Source organism: Elephas maximus, chromosome 17, assembly GCF_024166365.1.
Source record: "Elephas maximus indicus isolate mEleMax1 chromosome 17, mEleMax1 primary haplotype, whole genome shotgun sequence".
Lineage (NCBI taxonomy): Eukaryota > Metazoa > Chordata > Mammalia > Proboscidea > Elephantidae > Elephas > Elephas maximus.
Window position 1 is genome coordinate 6,154,009 of NC_064835.1, and position 19,352 is coordinate 6,173,360.

Consider the following 19,352-nt stretch of genomic DNA (forward strand, 5'->3'; position numbering starts at 1 on the left):
CTTTATAGGCCTGTCTAATCTTTGGCTGAAAGGTGGACTTCGAGAGTGACTTCAGTTCTTAGTTAGCAGGGTGTCAGGGGCCATAGTCTCCAGGGTTCCTTCAGTGTCTGTCAGACTAGTCAGTCGGTTTTTTTGTGTGTGTGAAATTGAATTTTGTTCTATATTTTTCTCCCGCTCTGTCTAGGAGCACCATCTGTCATGATCTCCATCAGAGCTGTTGGTGGTGGTAGCCAGGCACCACTAATTCTGGGCTCAGGCTGGTGGAGGCTATGGTACATTTTTAATTTTGAATTCAATGAGAAATAGTCTGTGAAGTTCACTCATTCATTCCACAGGCATTCATTATCTACTCTCTGGACACTTACATGTACAAATAAAGATAAATTTAAACATTTTATGCTTCAATGTAGTAAGGGAGATGAAACATAGGAAGAACAACGAATTTAGTTAACTAGGATAGGCACAGCACAGAGGCCGAAAAAAGCAGTAACCACCTGGGGAAATTAGGAGTAAGAGAGAAGGTTGGTAAGGTAGCTTGGTCAGATTATGGAAGGTCGAAAATGTTTGTGTATGGAGTGTGGTTTCTTAGAGTTGCACTATTTCAGTGACTGTCAGGTCTTTGGGATATTGAAGGCAATAGTTTGCAGAAGGCACAATAATTTCCTCTGACTAAAAGTGCATTTTGAAGCAGAAATTGCAGCGAAATAAGTCAAGTAAATCATTATTTTTTTTAAATCACATCATTAGCATACTTAGGAAATAAGTGCACCCACCTTTATTCATCAGGGAACGTTCCTAGTATATTTCATTAGTAACATGTCAGTCTCGATCCTCAGTCTCTAGGGAATCAGCAGTGGCATGATTGCTTTGTTCTCCCCAGCCTGCCCACTAAAGGCATGAGTAACATTCATTATGTGCAATAAAGGTGGGGCTGGATCTTATCAAATCATGTATGTGAGGAAACCAACCAATTTGACTAAGTAATGACATCCTGGAAACTTAATAAAATCTACCACACTATATAAAAATCCATTTCTAATATCAGGAAAATTGGATCCAGTGGGGGAACTGATGGAGCTTTTACGTAAAGCTTCATTTCTCATTGTTTCTGTAGAATAATGGATCCAGTGTCATGGATTTTATTGTGTCCCCCCAAAAATATGTGTCAACTTGGTTAGGCCATGATTCCCAGTATTGTGTAGTTGCTCTCCATTTTGTGATTGTAATTTTATGTTGAGAGGATTCAGGTAGGATTTTAACACCACCCTTTCTCAGGTCACCATCCTGATCCAGTGTAAACGGAGTTTCCCTAGGGTGTGGCCTGCACCACCTTTTCTCTCTCAAGAAATAAAAGAAAACGGAAGTGAGCAGAGTTGGTGACTTCATACCACCAAGAAAGCAGCACCAGAAGCAGAGTGTGTCCTTTGGACATGGGGTCCCTGCACCTGAGAAGCATCTCAACCAGGGGAAGATTGAAGACAAGGACCGTCCTCCAGAGCTGACACAGAGAGAAAGCCTTCCCCTGGAGCTGATGCCCTGAATTCGGACTTGTAACCTACTAGACTGTGAGGAAATAAATTTCTCTTTGTCAAAGCCATCCACTTGTGGTATTTCTGTTATGGCAGCACTAGATGACTAAGACACTCAGGAAGATTAGTATGTAAAAATTCTTAAAATTTATGGACAAATAAAACACTAGTTAAAACAAAGTTAAACTCTTTTCCTTTCTGAAGGAAATTATCGGATCCCTTGTCATGGATTGAATTGTGTTCTCTAAAAATATGTGCTAACTTGGTTAGGCCGTGGTTCTAAGTATTGTGGTATTTTCCTCCATTTTGTGATTGTAATTTTATGTTAAAGAGGATTAGGGTGGGATTGTAACACACTAAGGTCACATCCCTGATCCAATGTAAAGGGAATTTCCCTGGGGTATGGCCTGCACCTCCTTTTATTTTACAAGAGATAAAAGGAAAGGGAAACAAGCAGGGTTGGGGTGACCTCACTGGAAGCAGAGCGTGTCCTTTGGACCTGGGGTTCCCGCACAAAGAAGCTCCTGGTCCAGGTGAAGATTGATGAGAAGCACTTTCCTTCAGAGCTGACAGACTGACAGAGACAGAAAGCCCTCGCCTGGAGCTGATGCCCTGAATTTGTACTCTAGCCTACTAGGCTGTGAGAAAATAAATTTCTCTTTTTTAAAGGCATCCACTTGTGGTATCTCTATTATAGGAACACCAGCTGACCAAAACACCCCTTAAGATGCTATTACACATTGTAGGTCTCTAAGGTGATGAAACATGTACCACTTGTTGATTTATTGACCTGGTGTCTTTTTTTTTTCTCAGAGAACTATCTTGTATTTCTGGACGTTTCTGTGGAACATACTTTGGGAAACAATGAAGTGGTAGCTATCTGATCAGAGATGTGTTTTGGGAACATAAATCTGGAAGTGATATAAATACAGGATGGAGAGAAAAAGACAAAACAGACTATATGTCCAGGTAACTATAATGCAAGTGATGAAAGTGGCAATTGTGGAAATGTAATGTGAACACATTGTGAAGAAAAGATGCACAGGGCTTCGCAATGGAATGGACAAGGGAGTGGACGTCAGTGGTAAGGAGTCAGAGGTATTCAAGCTTATATGTTTGGTTGGCTAAGAAAACAGACATACGTTTAATGGAAAATGGAAGAGACAATCTTCACCTCAGTGAGATATGGGTAAACTCACCGAAGGAATGAAAGACACAGTTAATTTTGCTTGCAAGACAGTTGAGCCTTCTGACCATCAGAAATTCATTCCCTTCCGTAGGGCTTAAGGAAACAGCTTTCCTCCTGCTTTTCCTTCCTTTCTTCTGCCCAAGTCATTCCTCTTAGAGTTATTCTTATCTCCAAATCTGGCTACTGAAGGAAACAGACTCTTTGGTCTCTTTTTTTGCTATATATCAAATGGATGATCATTTCAAATGTTTTGATGCTGATGAGTAGAGGAAGTAAATCTTCTCACAGGACTCCACTTCAACATACGCTACTAAACTGCTTGGGTATAATAGGAGCATCTTAGTTATCTAGTGCTGCTATGACAGAAATACCATAAGTGGATGGCTTTGACAAACAGAAGTTTATTCTCTCACCTTTTAGGAGGCTAGAAGTCTGAATGCAGGGTGCCAGCTCCAGGGGAAGCCTTTCTCTTTCAGCTCTGGGGGAAAGTCCTTGTCATCAATCTTCCCCTGTAGGAGCTCCTCAGTGCAGGGACCTTGGGTCCAAAGGACACACTCCCTTCCTGGTTCTGCATTCTTGGTGGTAGGAGGTCCCCCTGTCTTTCTATTCGCTTCTCTCTTTTATATCTCAAAAAAGATCAACTCAATATACAACCTAATCTAGTAGATTCAGTCCTGCCTCACTAACATCATAAACGTAGGATTTACAACACACAGGAAAATCACATCAGATGATAAAATGGTGGACAGTCACACAATACTGAGAATCATGGCCAAGCCAAGTTGACACACATTTTGGGGGCAAACAATTCATAATAGGGAGCAACAATAGCAAACAAATAGGAAGTTACAATGACATTTTTAAAATTTAAAGTATTTTTTTTTATTATTACTCTTAGAACTCATCTATTTTAGAATGACAGCATGCTACACTTAGCCACTCATATCAAATAAAAATGTATAATGGACTGTTCATTAAAAGTACATCAGAGGTTTAAGTTCATTCTTGCTTCCACAGGACACATTTTAATTTGGACACTACTGCAGATGTTAAGAATTTACACATCCCTTGGTACAGACTTGAGATGATCAAGCATTTATGTGAACAAGGTTCTCCTTTTGTCAAACAAAGCACAATAAACCACACCTTTTTTTTCCTGGCACTGACTATTATTCAACCAAAGCCCTACTCCTGATGACCTCATGCCAGAAGGGAAATAAAATCACTCCCACTTGGTTGTCCCTCTATTTGTGCACTCTGATGTCAGACTTTCGTTCCCCCATTCACAAATCTCAGCATTCTTCCCCTGATAGCAAAGGAGTACTCTTCAAAGGTGCATTTACTGCCAAATCATCTTCTGGGCTTACATAAGCCAGCTGGCCTGCCTGGGACAGCCTGTTGCCTCAGCGTAATTGATAGCACTTTTTTCCCATCTCTAAAGTGTCCTTCCTGGTTTGCACAATAAATTACATGGTTACCCTACGTATCCGACCTCATTGCTCCCTTCTCATTCTGCCAATGCTCCATTTGAATTATAAGCAAGTTTATTTTTAATGATATACAATTATGGATTAAATGGAAAAGAAAAACTGCAGAAGTCATCTAGCACAATTCCACACTGAGAATTTGACAAAATCCTCGACAGGATTCAGCCTTTATCTGAACTTCCTGGCAGCTAATCCATTACCTTGTGAGGTGGTCTTTTCCACTACCAGGAATTGTTCAGCTTTAAAAAAATCTTCCTTACTCTCAGCCTAACTTTTATTATCCTTCCCCAATCTAAAATTCAGAGTATGTAGGTTACCGATTCCTTTCTCAACCACAACTTTTCAAGACTCCTGAACGCTTGGCCCAAGGCATCCATTGTATGTCATAAATTAACTTCTTTCCTAGACATCTGGAATCCCAAAACTCATTGCCGTCATGTTGATCCCGACTCATAGCGATCCTAGAGGACTGAGTAGAACTTCCCCATAGGGTTTCCAAGGAGTGGCTGAGAGACATCTAGAGTAGTTCTTATGTACTATCACTGGGAGAATTGAGAAAATTGTCACTCAAATAGTTCTTTGTGTTGTGTGGTTCAGACAATGAATTTCAGTTAAAAGACAGCAAGACTCTACCGCTTACTAGCCTTGTGACCTTGGAAAATTTATTTCATCTCTTTGAGCCTCAGTTTCTCAGCAGTGAAATAAAGTATGTGTGTGTATATATACATATAAATAATATATAAAAACTAAGTTGCTGTCAATTCTGACTCATGACAACACCATGTGTTAGAGTAGAACTGTGCTCCACAGGGTTTTCAATGGCTGATTTTTCAAAAGCAGATCATCAGCCATTTCTTCTGAAGTGCCTCTGGGTGGATTTGAACCTCCAACCTTTTGCTTAGCGGCTGAGCCCATTTGCAACATCTCTCTTATGGGCTGCTCTGAGAATTAAACAGCATACAAAGCTCCGTAAGAGCAGACTGTTTTGTTCCCCACTTTATTCTCAGTGCCTGGCACAGTAGCAGGCACAGAATTAGTCCTCAAAAATAATTGCAAACAAACAATAAAAGCCCCTAGCACATTGTCTTGTGCATAGCACTCAATAAAAGGTAGATATCATTCTTGCAATCATTCTCCCCCAACCTAGTTTCCAGATCTCTCACTGTATTCACTCTTATGGAAGCTCTCTGGTTTATCCACATTCTTCTGAAGACGTGGCTCTAATAATTCAATACTGTGTGGTATGTAGTAATTTTGCTTTATCTGAACATCATTACTTTAAGTCTAAACAGATAGGGTCCACTATAAGGACAGAACCAGGACGGTACAGAATTATGAAAAGCTGTTGCAGCCAGTGCTTATTCTTATCACTGTGACTACTGAACAGACCAGTATGGTAATTACATTTATTAGCCTCCTCAACTAGTTTACTCCTTGATGGCAGAAGTTCATTCACAGTGATTACCACAAGAAGATGCTCAAATATTGTTGAACAGTTGAGTGAGTAAAGGCTAAAAATTTCAAGGAAGATGCTGTAGTGAAGATGGACAAACAGCTTTATGATAAGAGACTTTAGACTTTAGGACTACAGTTTCCACCAGTGTGTTTTGGGACAGGAGGGATTGAGGAGCTGGAATCCAAAGTGAATAATAAAATGAAAAAACATAAAAATTAATTCTAAGCCATTGGCAAATAAAAGAATGTACATTGGCTTAATTTGAAAGAGTAGAAAAGTTTAGGTTTTATTTTTTGTTGTTTTGAGTTTGGCTGAGATTGGAGCTCGTCTGTAAATACTCCTTTAGAAAAGGTGAAGGGAGGGATGATGGAAGATGTTAAGTGTTGGGGAAAAGACTGAAGAACAAATGTCGGGCCATAGGTGGAAGAATAAGTAATGAAGCATTTCTTTTACACCAACAGAAGTAAAGGCAAAGGGTTAAGATTCTGAGCAAGGGGCAGTTAAGGAAGCTTGAATTAGAAGCCTCGAAGTAGGAGAATCAGCTGGTGGGGGTGGGGGAGGGTAATACCTGTGGAAATCAGTGAAGTTTGGATTCGTTGCTGGAATGCACAAAGGGTGAATAAAAACTTGACTTTGTGGAGGGTGGCTCAATCAGTTCGGCTTTCCGACTACCTAAGAAATAATCTCTCCTACCTCTTCCTGATCTCATTTTGGCCGCATTCCATCTGACTTAACAGTAAAATTTTCCTTTGAATAGGCTGTCAATAAAGTCCCGATGTATTTTACGTATTTTTTATGTTAAAATGAAAACATTTTTCTAAAAATAAGACTGCGAATGCACCGAGAGGATTTTGGAAAAGCCTTATTCATAAGCTAATCAAGAGTAGCCGAAGGAGGCATTCGTTTTAAGCTGGGACTGGGGCTGCGGCGACACCTCCAAGGGCTACCAGATGCCGCTGCAGCACACTTCTTAAGGGATCAAGTTTAACCCCAGGCGCAGGGTACGGGGAGGCGCAGGGTACCGGGAGGCGCTGGGTACGGGGAGACTCTGGCTCGGCGGCCCCGGCGCCGGCCTTCCGACGCTCCTCCCCTTATAAGGCGGGTAGGACCCCCACCTCCGGCAGCTAGCCTCCGGTTCTCGGTGCGAACGCTCGGCCGCACGCTCTGCCGAGGGCCTGGTCCTGCGTAAATCGCCCCAGGTCTGGCCGTGAAAACGCTGTCTCCAGACACCATGGCCAAAGCAACGGCCGAGGGGCCGAGGTCGCCGCGAGCGGCGCGGGGGGCCGTCCGGCACCCTTGGTCGCCAGCGGACAGGGACGCACAGTTCAGGGCCATCCTCGCACACTGCCGCAGTATTCGCGTTACGTCTCCCGATCGAGGCAGGCCCTTCGCAGCTCCACAGACCCGCCCCAGAGACGAGCACCTCCCGACGCCATAATCCAAGCGGCGGCCGATCGAGAAGCCGCCTCTGAAGAGCCCTCTTCTCGCGAGTGTACGTCATGCGTCGCCGCACGTCGACGCCGGCCGAGAGCGAGCGTGAGGACGTTTACGTCCCGAGACGCCTGGGAGCGCGAGGGCGTGAGGTTTCCGAGCGTGCGCAGTGGGTTCGTCGGCCCGGACCCTTCGACTTAGCGGGGCGGGGGCGACGGTGAGATGGGGGCAGCGGCCGCGGAAGCGGACCGGACTCTCTTTGTGGGCAACCTTGAAGCTAAGGTGACAGAAGAGATCCTCTTCGAGCTTTTCCACCAGGTGACCGGCTGGCCCCGTTTCCTTTCGTTTTCCGGCTCGCGTGGCGCCGGGCCCAGCGGCCGTCTCCGCTGTCTTCGCGCGAGCTTGGCGGTGGCTCCGAGCCCCCGACCGGTGGCGCTTTTCGGGGCTAGGCCCTCGCGGGGAATCGCGTCGTTAGAAGAACTCCGGTTAGGTGGGGCCGAGAGCGACGGCTAACGGCGACGGAGGAATCCTCCGTCAGGCATACTCGTGGCGAAGATTCGGGTTCTTAGACTTAGGGAAACCCTGGTGGCGCAGTGGTTAAGAGCTGCGGTTGCCAAGCAAAAGGGCGGCAGATCGAACCCACCAGGCACTCGTTGGAAACTGTGGGGCAGTTCTGCTCTGTCCTGTGGGGTCACTATGAGTCGGAGGCGTTTGGGTTTCATTAAGAGAAATACTTGTGAGTTCTTCGCTGGGCAGTGCTTTCTCTATTCCTCCTTTCCTCTTTTTCCCTTTAGGGTAATTTGTCTTTAGCTGATCTTCCCACGGGCTGATAAGTTATATTTCAATATCTTTGTCAGTCACTGTTTCTTTTTAACTTAAGTTCCCTATAAAATCGCAGTGTTGCTTAAGTATTTTAAATAGACTCAGTAAAACTCCGTAGAAAAGCAGCAGTGCAGCGTTTCTGTATGTTAAAAAGTATTCCATTCCACCCACCCCCATACCCAGTATCTGGTAATGTCTGATTAATCGATAAAAAACGCGAATTTTTAGCCCAAGAAAATCACTTCTTCTTTCTTTTGAAAAACGGAAATTTCCATGTGGGAGCAAATGTTGGATGATTGTCACTTTGTTAAAAATTCGCACTGTAGATTCAGTTAGTTTCCCCAGTTTCTTGTGGGCTGCCTCCCCAAATAAGTTAGTCGAATTTTCAGTCATAACTGGGGGATTTTTACTCCAACCAAGATGGAAATCCTTGTGGATCTCTCTCTCCCTCTTTTTTTTTAAGTTACTGTTACTTTTGTGTTGGTTTTAAACTTTGTTGACTCTCTTATTTGCAAAATTTGAATATTTTTATATTGCCCATTTACATTCGAACACTTGTTTGTTTGCTTATAGGCTGGGCCAGTAATAAAAGTAAAAATCCCAAAAGATAAGGATGGTAAACCAAAGCAATTTGCATTTGTGAATTTCAAACATGAAGTATCCGTCCCTTATGCAATGAATCTGCTTAATGGAATCAAACTTTTTGGAAGGCCCATCAAAATTCAGTTTAGATCAGGTAACTATTCAGTGATGTTTTAAGGGGGATTTTGTTTGCTTCTTTGGTTTTTGTTTTGAATTTCATTGTTCGGTTTTAAAAAAAATCTCTCTTCGGGGCAAAAATATTTTCTTAAGCTTTTTCTAATAGCAAACTTTATACTTCCTTGAAAATGAGTAACATTAACAATGTGGATTATAAACATTGTAATTTTAAAACCACAGTTAAAATTTCATCTTGGGTTAGTGAAAAGAACATAGCTTTATTGTTAAGACTTTGACTTAGACTATCTGAAAGGAGCAGGGTTATTTTCTGAAAATACGTTTCCTGGCTGCTTTGTAATTTACTTCTACAGATTTTTGATTTTTGAAAATGTGAGGATGAAATTTGCCATTTATTCAGTCATTGTCTGGTACCTTGTTTGGTATCTTTGTTTTGGATACCTGGTATTATGCATTTATAATTCTCATTAATCAAACTGCAAACTAGTCTACTACAGTTTGAGGTGGTTTTCCCTTTCAGCTTATGTCTTATATTTTTGGAGTGATTTAGGGTGGGGGAGACAATCTCAAGTTAAATTTTCTATCAAGAAGAATTTTTCACATTATTTCATTTTAGGCAGTAGCCATGCCCTGCAGGATGTCAGTATGCCACATTCCCAGTATCACGGTGGGAATTCAAGCCCTACTGCTACTCCCACATCTCCTAGCAGGTAATATGTCTCACCTATTAATACATATCGGGAATTTTCTTAGGTAGTGATCTCATAATGCATAATGAGTGAATAGCTTCCTTCTTTATGCTCCTCTATCTCATAACTCTTCTGCTGTATTACATGTCACGTTGAATTATAGTTTATATGTATCTATTCTAAGGGGGAATATAGACAGAATACACATGATATATAGGCTTCTTATAGTAGAGAGATATTTATATGTATTTTTTCATATGTAAGGACATATGCCCATACCCACATGTACCCAAAATTTCTCAAAACATTACCTACCCTTACTACTTGCAGTGCACTCTGGTATTTTCTATTTTATTTCGTCTCTTAAAGGTTTAAATTAATTTCATAACCACTAATTGGCTGTTTTTTGTGGTTTAAAAAAATAATGATTAGTAGACAGACAATTGGACTAAGAGTTTGTAGAATTGGATTCTAGATCTGCCTGTACAATTAATTGTGTAACCTTGAGCTAGTCTTATATCCCTGATCCTATTTTTTGATTTGGAAGAACAAGAAGTTGAATTAAATGATCTGTAAAATTCCTTCCAGCTACAGAGAGTTAGAGAAGATACCGTATTTACTTAAATAATTTTGTTTGCTTTGGGGTGGCTGATATTTTACCAGGAACAATTTTTCCCTGGTAACATCCACAGTACTGTTACTGGGCTTCGTTCAAGAATGATTTAACAAGCACCTGCCATGTGTCAGGTTCTTTGCTAAGTCCTTTGCATATACTATTTATTCCTCACAGTAGTCTTATGAGTTAGGGATTATTATGACCATCTTATATGTGAAGAAGAGCTGATAAGCAGTGGGACTGGGATTCAAACCCAGATAGTATGGTAGAGCCCAGTTACTATAATGTAGTGTTTAAACCAAAACTGAACCCTTTACCATCGAGTTGATGCTGAATCATAGCGACCCCACAGGACAGAGTGGAACACCCCTAGGATTCCCAAGGAGCGACTGGTGGATTCAAACTGCTGACCTCTTGGTTAGCAGCCAAGGTTTTAACTACTGCGCCACCAGCGTTCCATATGTATTGACTCGCGGAGCTTAAAGTTTAGATGAAGACGCATGCGTGTTTCTGTGACAACCTGTTTATTTACTGTAATAAGTTCTCTGAAGAAGCAGTAGAGAGTGCTTTGAGAAAGTTTTAACAGGAGAGACTTAAAGAAGATGGATGTGGAAACCGAAAGAGGCCAGTATACCTAGAACATAATGAAGATAAAGATGATATCGATGAAGTAGATACAGGCCAGATAATACAGTGTCTTTTTTACAGAACATAGTCAAGATACTGAGATTTTACCCTAAGAACAGTAGGAAGACATTGTAAGGTTTTAAGCAGGGTAGTTTCAGGAACAGGTTTATATTTTAAGAAGTTTTTGGTCTCAGTGGAAGAATGGATTGGAGGGAAAAAGATTGAAAATGGACAGCTGTTTTTTAGGAACCAGTACAGGTGAGGTTGGTGGTTTGGATTAGGGTGGGGCCAAGAGCCGAAAAGAAGTGATGATATTGGAAAGTGGAATTATAAACAAGCAATAGTGCAAAAAAGGTACCCTCTTAGTATCCTCACTTGCCAGCTAAAATTAATGGTTTTTAAACTATTCTTATTAAGGTGGGAATTCAGGACATCTCCAACCACTTTCATGGAACTTTCAGAGGTGATTTAGGTGGAGAATTAAAAACAGGTTTGTTTCGGGTTTTTTCCCCTCAATTTCTAAAAATATATATATATACAAGTAAATAGTTCTAATGAAAGGCTAGTGTGTTTATCTTTCTTTTACTGTTTTTATAATACGTATAAAATTGTATTCTTTTCTCCTTTAGCATACAGGTATATAAACTGCTCTAAGAATACCCCAAATATAAAGATACAAACTATAAAACAAGTCAGTTATTTGATTTCAAAAGTATATTTTGAAATAAAATTAATTTGTTAAAACACTTTGTAAATGAGTTTTTCTGTAAAGCAAGGTACCTCTTTAGGAAATGAGGAATAAGGTTTATTTAAAACCTTAAAATCAGTATCCTATGTATGCTACAAAACTCCTAGCTCCTTAAGTCCCAAAACCTCTTTCCTGTCTCAGTAAATGGAATCACTATCTACCCAGTTGCTCAAGCCAAAAATCTAGATTTTATCCTTTATTTCTTGTTTTCCACATCCCTTGTATCTAATCAATCAAATCCTTTTAGTTTTATTTCTCAGTCTAGGCCTTTGTAGTGCCTGGATTGACTTTTTTTTTCTCCCTGTAAAGGGCCCAGTATTTCAGACTTTGGAGGCCATACAGTCTCTGTCGCAAGTACTCAACTACGCTGCCTAGAACTGAAGTAGCCGTGGATCATACATAACCAAAGATCATGACTTTTCCAATAAAATTGTATTTACAAAAACAGGCAGCAGGCAGGGTTTGGCCTACAGGCTGTAGTTCGTTCACCTCTGCACTAGTCCTTCCCTCAGCTGGGAATGTACTACCTCCAGGTAATCTTATTATTCAGGTCTTACTTCATATGTTTTCTTATTTAGAAAGGCCATCTGTGACTAACCAAGCTAAAAAAGGACCCCCTCTTTCTCTTACCTCCAGTTGCTTTTTATATTATACATTATAACACTTGTAACCATGTGAAATTATCTTGTCTATATCTATAACCCAGCTCCATGAGAGCAGGTACCTTTCCTGTCTTGTTTGTTCCCAGCTTTGGGAACTGTGTCTTGCTCATGGTTGGTATTCAGTGAATATTTTTTGGATGAATGATTATTTGTTGGTTTTCTTATTTTTAGCAGGTATGAAAGGCCCATGGATAACATGATTCCATCAGCGCAGACAATTCAGAGATCGTTTTCTTCTCCAGAAAATTTTCAGAGACAAGCAGTGGTAGGCTGGTTTTTCAGCTTTTGAGTTCCTAAGTTGAAATATTCATATTCTGTCAGATAACTGTTGCTTTTAATTAACTTTGTTAAGTTCAGGTTTAATTCCTTAAACTGTAAGAAGCAAATTAACTTTTTAAATTAAGTATTAAGTTAACTGTTTCTTAAATTTTAGTTAAACTAGCATGATTTTTGTAGATCACTCTTTAATTTTCACTTAACTGAAATATACGCTTAAAAAATTCAAGATAATTAGAAGTAGAACTTCATTTCACATTTGTATTCCTTTTTTCAACCACTGTTTATATGTGTGTGTGTGTTTACAAACAATGGAGACTTAGTCTCTGTTCTTGGAGCCTGTGCTGAGTGACTTCTCATAATAAGCTCTTTTTAGTACTTCAGTATACTGAAGTCTTGTAGACCAGCGCCTTCTTGACTTTCCACTTTTCTGAAACAGTGTCACTTTGAGACTATGCTTAACATCTTAGCTATCTGTTAACTGCTTCATCTTTGTCTCAAGTTTCCAAGTCCTTCATTTTTTTCTTTGCAGTAGTTCTTGCATTCATTTCTTTATTTTCTCTACTTAAACCATGATCTTGTCTAGTGGTACTCAGGTTTTTGTATTTCACAGATCTAAAAAAAGAAAAAAAAAAAAAACAAGAGTGAAATAAAATTGACAGAATAGTATAAAAGGGTGTCAATATTTTATATGTATGGTTAATTTTTCTTGTTTTGCCGTAGGCCATTTAAAAATCGTAGCAGACTAATGCAGATCTTTAGGATAGAATTTGAGAACCACTGATCTAGTTTATTATCACTTGCCTGTATTTTTCCCTCATTAGTCCATCTTGCACACCATTTCTAAATTAGCATTATAATCCTGTTTTGCTTATCTTCCTTGCACATAGACTCCCCTTGTTGGCAGGGTAAACACAGAATTCTCTAGCCTGGTTCTTAAATACTCAGGAGCCCAACTCCAGTGAACCTTTCTAGCCTTACCTTCCATTAGTCATTGCTTGTAAGAGCTATAACCCGTCTCAGCCAGAATCACTTGCTATTCTGTGAAGCTGTCCTGTCTTTTCCTGTTATTTTTAATATGCCTCCCCCTTAAAATATTGTCCTTACATATCCCATCCATTCACGAAGTCTTTCCTAATGATACTTTGTTCCTGGTTCTTTATATGTTCATCATTCAGAGATTTGTATTATAGTCATTTTGTATGACTTTGTCCCATCTGAGTTTTATTCTTGAGGGCAAGCAGTATATTTATGTATTAAAATCTTGTAACTATACATTGGAGTGAATTAAGGTGTTGTGCTGTACTACTTTTAGTCATATCTAACTTAGGATCTGTCTTGGTAACCTAGTGCTGCTATATCAGAATTACCACAAGTGGACGGCTTTAACAAAGAGAAATTTATTCTCTCACAATCTAATGGGTTACAAGTCCAAATTCAGGGCGTCAGCTCCAGGGGAAGGCTTTCTCTCTCTTCCAGCTCTGGAGGAAGGTCCTTGTCCTCAATCTTCCCCTGGTCAAGGAGCTTCTCAGGAGTAGGGACATGCTCTGCTCCTGATGCTGCTTTCTTGGTGGTATGAGGTCTTCAACTCTGCTTGCTTCTCTTTCCCTTTATCTCTTGAGAGATAAAAGGTGGTGCAGGCCACACCCCAGGGAACCTCTCTTTACATTGGATAAGGGAGGTGACCTGAGTAAGGGTGGCGTTACAATGCCACCCTAATCCTCTCAACATAAAATTACAATCACAAAATGGAGGACAACTACACAACACTGGGAATCATGGCCTAACCAAGTTGATACACATGTTTTTGGGGGGACATAAGTCAATCCATGACATTCCCACCCTTTGGCCCCCCCCCAAAAAAATCACATCCTTGCAACATGCAAAACATATTCATCCCATCATATCATAGCAGATGCCTTAACTCCAAGTCCAAAATCTAAAAATTACTCTTCATCTGTGAAATCTAGAATACAAGTTATCCGCTTCCAAAGGTACAGTAGTAGAACAGGTACAAGTTAGACATTTCCATTACCAGTGAGAGAAACTGGAGAGAAAGAAGGCATAGCACGCACTGAGCAAGTCAATAGAAAGCATTACATTAGTCCTCAAAAAGCTTTGAAAATAATCCTCTTTTCTCTGAGACAATTGACATAATAACTCTGCCTTCCAGCCTCTAGGTGTCGGCCACATTCTTCAGATTCTGCGTGGAGGACACCCCCCGACCCCCCGCTTCAGCTCTGCCTTCCAGGCCCACTGGGACAGTGACTGCTCTCTTAGCTTTAGGCACTACATTCTCTTAGTCCATCTGAGTGGTGACTCTACCCTTAGAAACACCAGAGGCCATGACTTCACCGTTTGAAACACCTGAGGTCACAGCTATACCTTCTGAGACCTGAGGTGGCTTGGCTTCTTGTGTGCCTTGTCTCTAGGGCTTCTTGGCTTCTTGGGCATGAGGCTTCTTGGGCCTCACACGCGCATCTGCCCTGTTGGGGCAAATGTTCCAAAGCTCAGTGGCTCCACCGATACGTGCCTGGAGGCACCCTACTCTGCCAGGAAGCCTCCTGCACACAGGCACTGAGCTCTGTGGGTTGGCAAGCCTGGCTCTATTAATAAGTGTCCAGAGGTTGGGCACCCCACTCTACCAGGAAGCCTCCTGCGCACAGGCATTCAGCTCTTTCGCTCCATGGGTTGGCTCCAGCGCTGTCTCGTGCCAGCCTCCTGGTCTGCTGCTGCCGCTTCTCTGCAGCTGCAGGTTCTCTTCTGCGCTGGTCCTCTGCCTCTGTCGCTCCTCTGTCTGTTCACAGTTTCAAAACCACTTCCACATTTTAGGTATCTGTTAGAGCACCGCCTCCCCCCCCCCCAACTCCTGGTACCAAATTCTGTCTTGGTCATCTAGTGCTACTATAACAGAAATACCCCAAGTGCATGGCTTTAACAAAGAGAAATTTATTCTCTCACAATCTAATGGATTACAAGTCCAAATTCAGGGCGTCAGCTCCAGGGGAAGGGTTTCTCTCTCTCTAAGCTCTGGAGGAAGGTCTTTGTCCTCAATCTTCCCTGGGTCGAGGAGCTTCTCTGGCGTAGGGACCCCAGGTTCAAAGGACACACTCTGCTCCTGGTGCTGCTTTCTTGGTGGTATGAGGTCCCCAGCTCTCTGCTTGCTTCCCTTTCCTTTTATCTCTTGAGGGAAAAAAGATGGTACAGGCCATGCCCCAGGGAAACTCTCTTTACACTGGATCAGGGAGGTGACCTGAGTAAGGGTGGTATTACAATCCCACCCCAATCCTCTTAACATGAAATTATAATCACAAAATGGAGGACAGCCATATAATACTGGGAAATAAGGCCTAACCAAGTTGATATACACGTTTTTGGGGGGACATAATTCAATCCATGACAGGACCCATCTAGGCAAGAGTGATTTTGCTTTTTTATTATTTAGTATTATTTTATTTTTCATATGCGTTGTTAACTCTAACCATATACATACTGGCTTTGATAATCTAGAAATACTTGTGGTTAACTTTTCTTTCTTTTTCTCCTCCCTCAGATGAAAAATGTTTTGAGACACATGTCATGTGGTGGGAAATTTGGTTCTATACAGCTGGACCAACCAGGATTCTCCCCAACAATTCAGCCACATAATCATTCTCCTAACCAGCCTTCAAGCTCCCAGTGGCGCCAAGATACATCATCATCCCAGCGTAAAGTTAGACATAATTCTCATCCCTATGTAGCAGATAGACATTATAGTCGTGAACACTGTTACGCCGATCATGGATCTGACCATCATTACAGAGGAAGCAGAGAAGATTTCTTTTATGAAGATAGGAATCACGATGGCTGGAGTCATGACTATGATAACAGAAGAGACAATAGTAGAGATGGAAAATGGCGCTCATCTCGACACTAACAAGTGTTAAAAGGACATTTTCTTTTTGTAGGTTCATTTTAGGCCCTTTTGGCTAAATTGATCTGGAAGAGTTTTGTTGAAAAACAGTGCAGAGCACCTTTACAAGTTGCCACATCTCTTTAAAAATTTTTTTAAACCCATAACTACAGTTTAATAATAGAAATGAGAAAAATTGTGGTTCCGGTTTTATTACATTAATAATCTTTCACCTCAGGGTTTTATGCAGAAGAAAGTGTCACAATTCCTAATCATTTAGACAGTTTAGAAAAAGGTGAATTGTACAGTTTAGTTGTATTATAAATCAAATATTTTAATTATTTGTAATCCTTTTGTATTGCAAGAAATTTCTTGCTAGTGTATCAGATTTGGGTGTGTATAATAGAAAATATCCAAGTTGATAGTCTGACTTGGCTAACGGTATTTTGTTAATAAATTAAAAGATAAAACTTTTCAGTGATTCATTTTGCTAGCATTATATTTGAGGAAGCTTATTGGTAAAGTTTGGGGATCAATCATATTGTTTGACCTCTTAGACAAGTATAAAAATTCAGTAATATGTTCTTTTGAGCTTTACCCTAATTGAAAAATACAAGTGTAAATTTGTACATAACATTGTTTCACTGTAAAATATAGGATTTGTTAATTAAATCATGTTTGATACATGGCTAAAGTCACTCAGAGGTTAAATGTCTCTAGATACGTGTTTTTTACATCGAGAAAACAGTATTTAAATTCCCTTTTCCAAGAAGAAAAAACTTGTCGATGCATAGTCATAAAATGGTAAAATGTTTTACTGAAAGTATGCTTTTTTGGTGGAAAAGATTCATGAAGCCTTTAACTACATGGTCTCTGCTGCTCAAACTTTAAAAATTTTAATATTTTCAAAATGCCCAGGGCATGTGTATAAGGACACATTTTATTATAAAGATTGTGCAGGTTGCTTTTCTGTTCGAACATTTGAAAAAATTTAGTCTTAAATATTTCCTGGTTTTAAAATTTTTAAATCTTGTTTAATAACACTTTTGTGTATCTAGATGATTGATAACTGTTTACCTTTCATTACGGAATATGACTTGTTTATAAAAATTTATTTGTTGAGAACTCTGGATCCTTTTTAATACTGACAATGGCATTTGTATTATGTTGCTTTTTAATATATTTAAAATTAAACATCCAAAGGAGGGTTCTGTCTCATTTTTAAAATCATGAACTTCAGAGACATTTTATATAAAAAGCAATTTAAAAAAATTGTTTTTAATTGTACTTTGGATAAAGGTTTACAGAGCAAACTAGTTTCTTATTAAACAATACACATACTGTTTCATAGCATTGGTTGCCAACCCCATGATATGTCAACACTCTCCTCTTCACAACCTTGGGTTCCCCATTACCAGCTTTCCTACCCCCTTCTGCCTGCTTGTCCTTGCCTCTGGGCCGGTAAGCACAATTAGTCTTGTTTTGTTTAATTGGTCTGTTTAATCTTTGTCTGAAGGAAGAACCTCAGGAGTGACTTCATTACTGAGCTATAAGGGTGTCTGGGACCATACTCTCAGGATTTCTCCATTCTCTGTCAGACCAGTAAGTCTTTTTGTGTGTGTGTGTGAGTTAAAATTTTGTTTTACATTTTTCTCCAGGTCTATCTGGGACCCTCTATCTTGATCCCTGTCAGAGTAGTCGGTGGCGGTAGCTAAGCACCATCAAAAAGCAGTATTTTTCATTCAGGGATTGGCTGGGTGTTCACAATGTTCCTTAACTTGGAACATTCTGAGACTCAATAAGTGACCCCATGCACAGCAGAGTGAAACACTGCTCGGTCCTGCACTATCCTCATAATCGTTACGCTTGAGCCCATTGTTGTAGCCACTGTGTCAGTCTGTCTCATTGAGGGTCTTCTTTTTCTATGACCCACTGCTTTGCCAAAGATGCCCTCCAAGGACTGGTTCCTCCTGATAACGTGTCCAAAGTATACAAGACAAAGTCTCACCATCCTTGCTTCTAAGGAGCATTCTGGCCGTACTTCCAAGACAGAATTGTTCTGTTGATAGTACACGGTAGGTTCAATATTCTCCCCCAACACCGTAATTCAAAGGCATCGATTCTTCAGTCTTCCAGCTTTCGCATGTATATGAGGCGGTTGAAAATACCACGGCTTAGGTCAGATGCACCTTAGTCCTCAAAGTAATATCTTCTGAACACTTCAAAGAGGTCTTTTGCAGCAGATTGGCTCAATGTAATCATGTCATTTAATAACTGCTGCTTCCGTGGGCATTAATTTTGAATCTAAGTAAAATGAATTCCTTGACAGTTGAAGTATTTGCTTCATTTATAATGATGTTGCTTATTGATCCAGTTGTGAGAATTTTTGTTTTCTTAGTGTTGAGATGTACTCAACTGAAAGGAGGTCTGGAGACGCAGTGGGTAAGCGCTTGGCTGCTAACTGAAAGATCAGCAGTTTGAACCCACCAGCTTCTCCACAAGAGAAAGATGTGGCAGTCTGGTTCCACAAAGATTAAAAAAAAAAAGATTACAGCCTTGGAAATCCTATAGGGCAGTTCTGTTCTGCTATGGGGTCCCTATGAGTTGAAATCGACGTGATGGCAATGGGGTTTTTTAAGCCATACCGAAGGCTATAGTCTTTTATCTTCATCAGTAAGTTCTTCAAGTCCTCTTCACATTCAGCAAGCAAGATTGTGTCATCTGCATATTGCAGGTTGTTAATGAGACCCTCCAATCATGATGCTGCATTTTTTTTCGTGTAATCCAGCTTCTCACTGAAACCTGTCCACGAAGCATGACCCTGGTGGTATTTGAAATAATGGTGGCATAGCTTCCAGCATCACAGCAACACACCTTAGCACAATATGAGAAAATGACAGACAAGTAGATATGTGCGTATGTATATCTTTTGTACATATGGAACTTAATTCTTTAGGATCAGATTTTCAGTGACACATTTTCTGTTTTTCTAAATACATTCAGTTTTTCTGTTTCTAGGTAAATGGGGCCTATCCAATTTCTCAGTGCAGAGAGCATTAAGACCAAGAGTTTCTGTTTACTTAAACGGTTTAATAGTGGAATTTGTTTCCAATGAACCTGTTATTTTCAGGTATCTTATTTATATGAGAATTTATTTATTCTAAGATTTTGTAGGTACTAGCAGATTAATACTGCTTTATTTCAACTTAAC

The 19,352-nt window shown here is 40.4% G+C and overlaps 2 protein-coding genes across 5 annotated transcripts; one reads left to right on the plus strand and one right to left on the minus strand.

Annotated features, from left to right (window-relative positions):
- Positions 1-3,632: 3,632 nt before the first annotated feature.
- On the minus strand, positions 3,633-7,175 carry C17H11orf71 (chromosome 17 C11orf71 homolog). The gene is made up of 2 exons (XM_049857217.1): positions 6,707-7,175; positions 3,633-6,672 (listed from the first exon to the last, which is right to left on the minus strand). Exons 1-2 carry the CDS (start codon positions 6,994-6,996, stop codon positions 6,567-6,569), a joined length of 396 nt encoding a protein of 131 aa, XP_049713174.1. The 5' UTR covers positions 6,997-7,175; the 3' UTR covers positions 3,633-6,566.
- A 52-nt stretch (positions 7,176-7,227) lies between these two features.
- On the plus strand, positions 7,228-17,317 carry RBM7 (RNA binding motif protein 7). 4 transcript variants are annotated; one of them, XM_049857214.1, is made up of 5 exons: positions 7,228-7,410; positions 8,488-8,650; positions 9,248-9,341; positions 12,148-12,238; positions 15,803-17,315. In XM_049857214.1, the coding sequence occupies exons 1-5, from the start codon at positions 7,315-7,317 to the stop codon at positions 16,163-16,165; spliced, it is 807 nt and encodes a 268-aa protein (XP_049713171.1). In that variant the 5' UTR covers positions 7,228-7,314; the 3' UTR covers positions 16,166-17,315. The 4 variants fall into 4 exon arrangements, with proteins under 4 accessions (XP_049713171.1, XP_049713170.1, XP_049713173.1 ...); XM_049857213.1 differs by having other exon boundaries at positions 7,229-7,410; positions 12,145-12,238; positions 15,803-17,314; XM_049857216.1 differs by lacking the exons at positions 8,488-8,650; positions 9,248-9,341 and having other exon boundaries at positions 7,322-7,410; positions 15,803-17,317.
- The last annotated feature ends 2,035 nt before the right edge of the window (positions 17,318-19,352 follow it).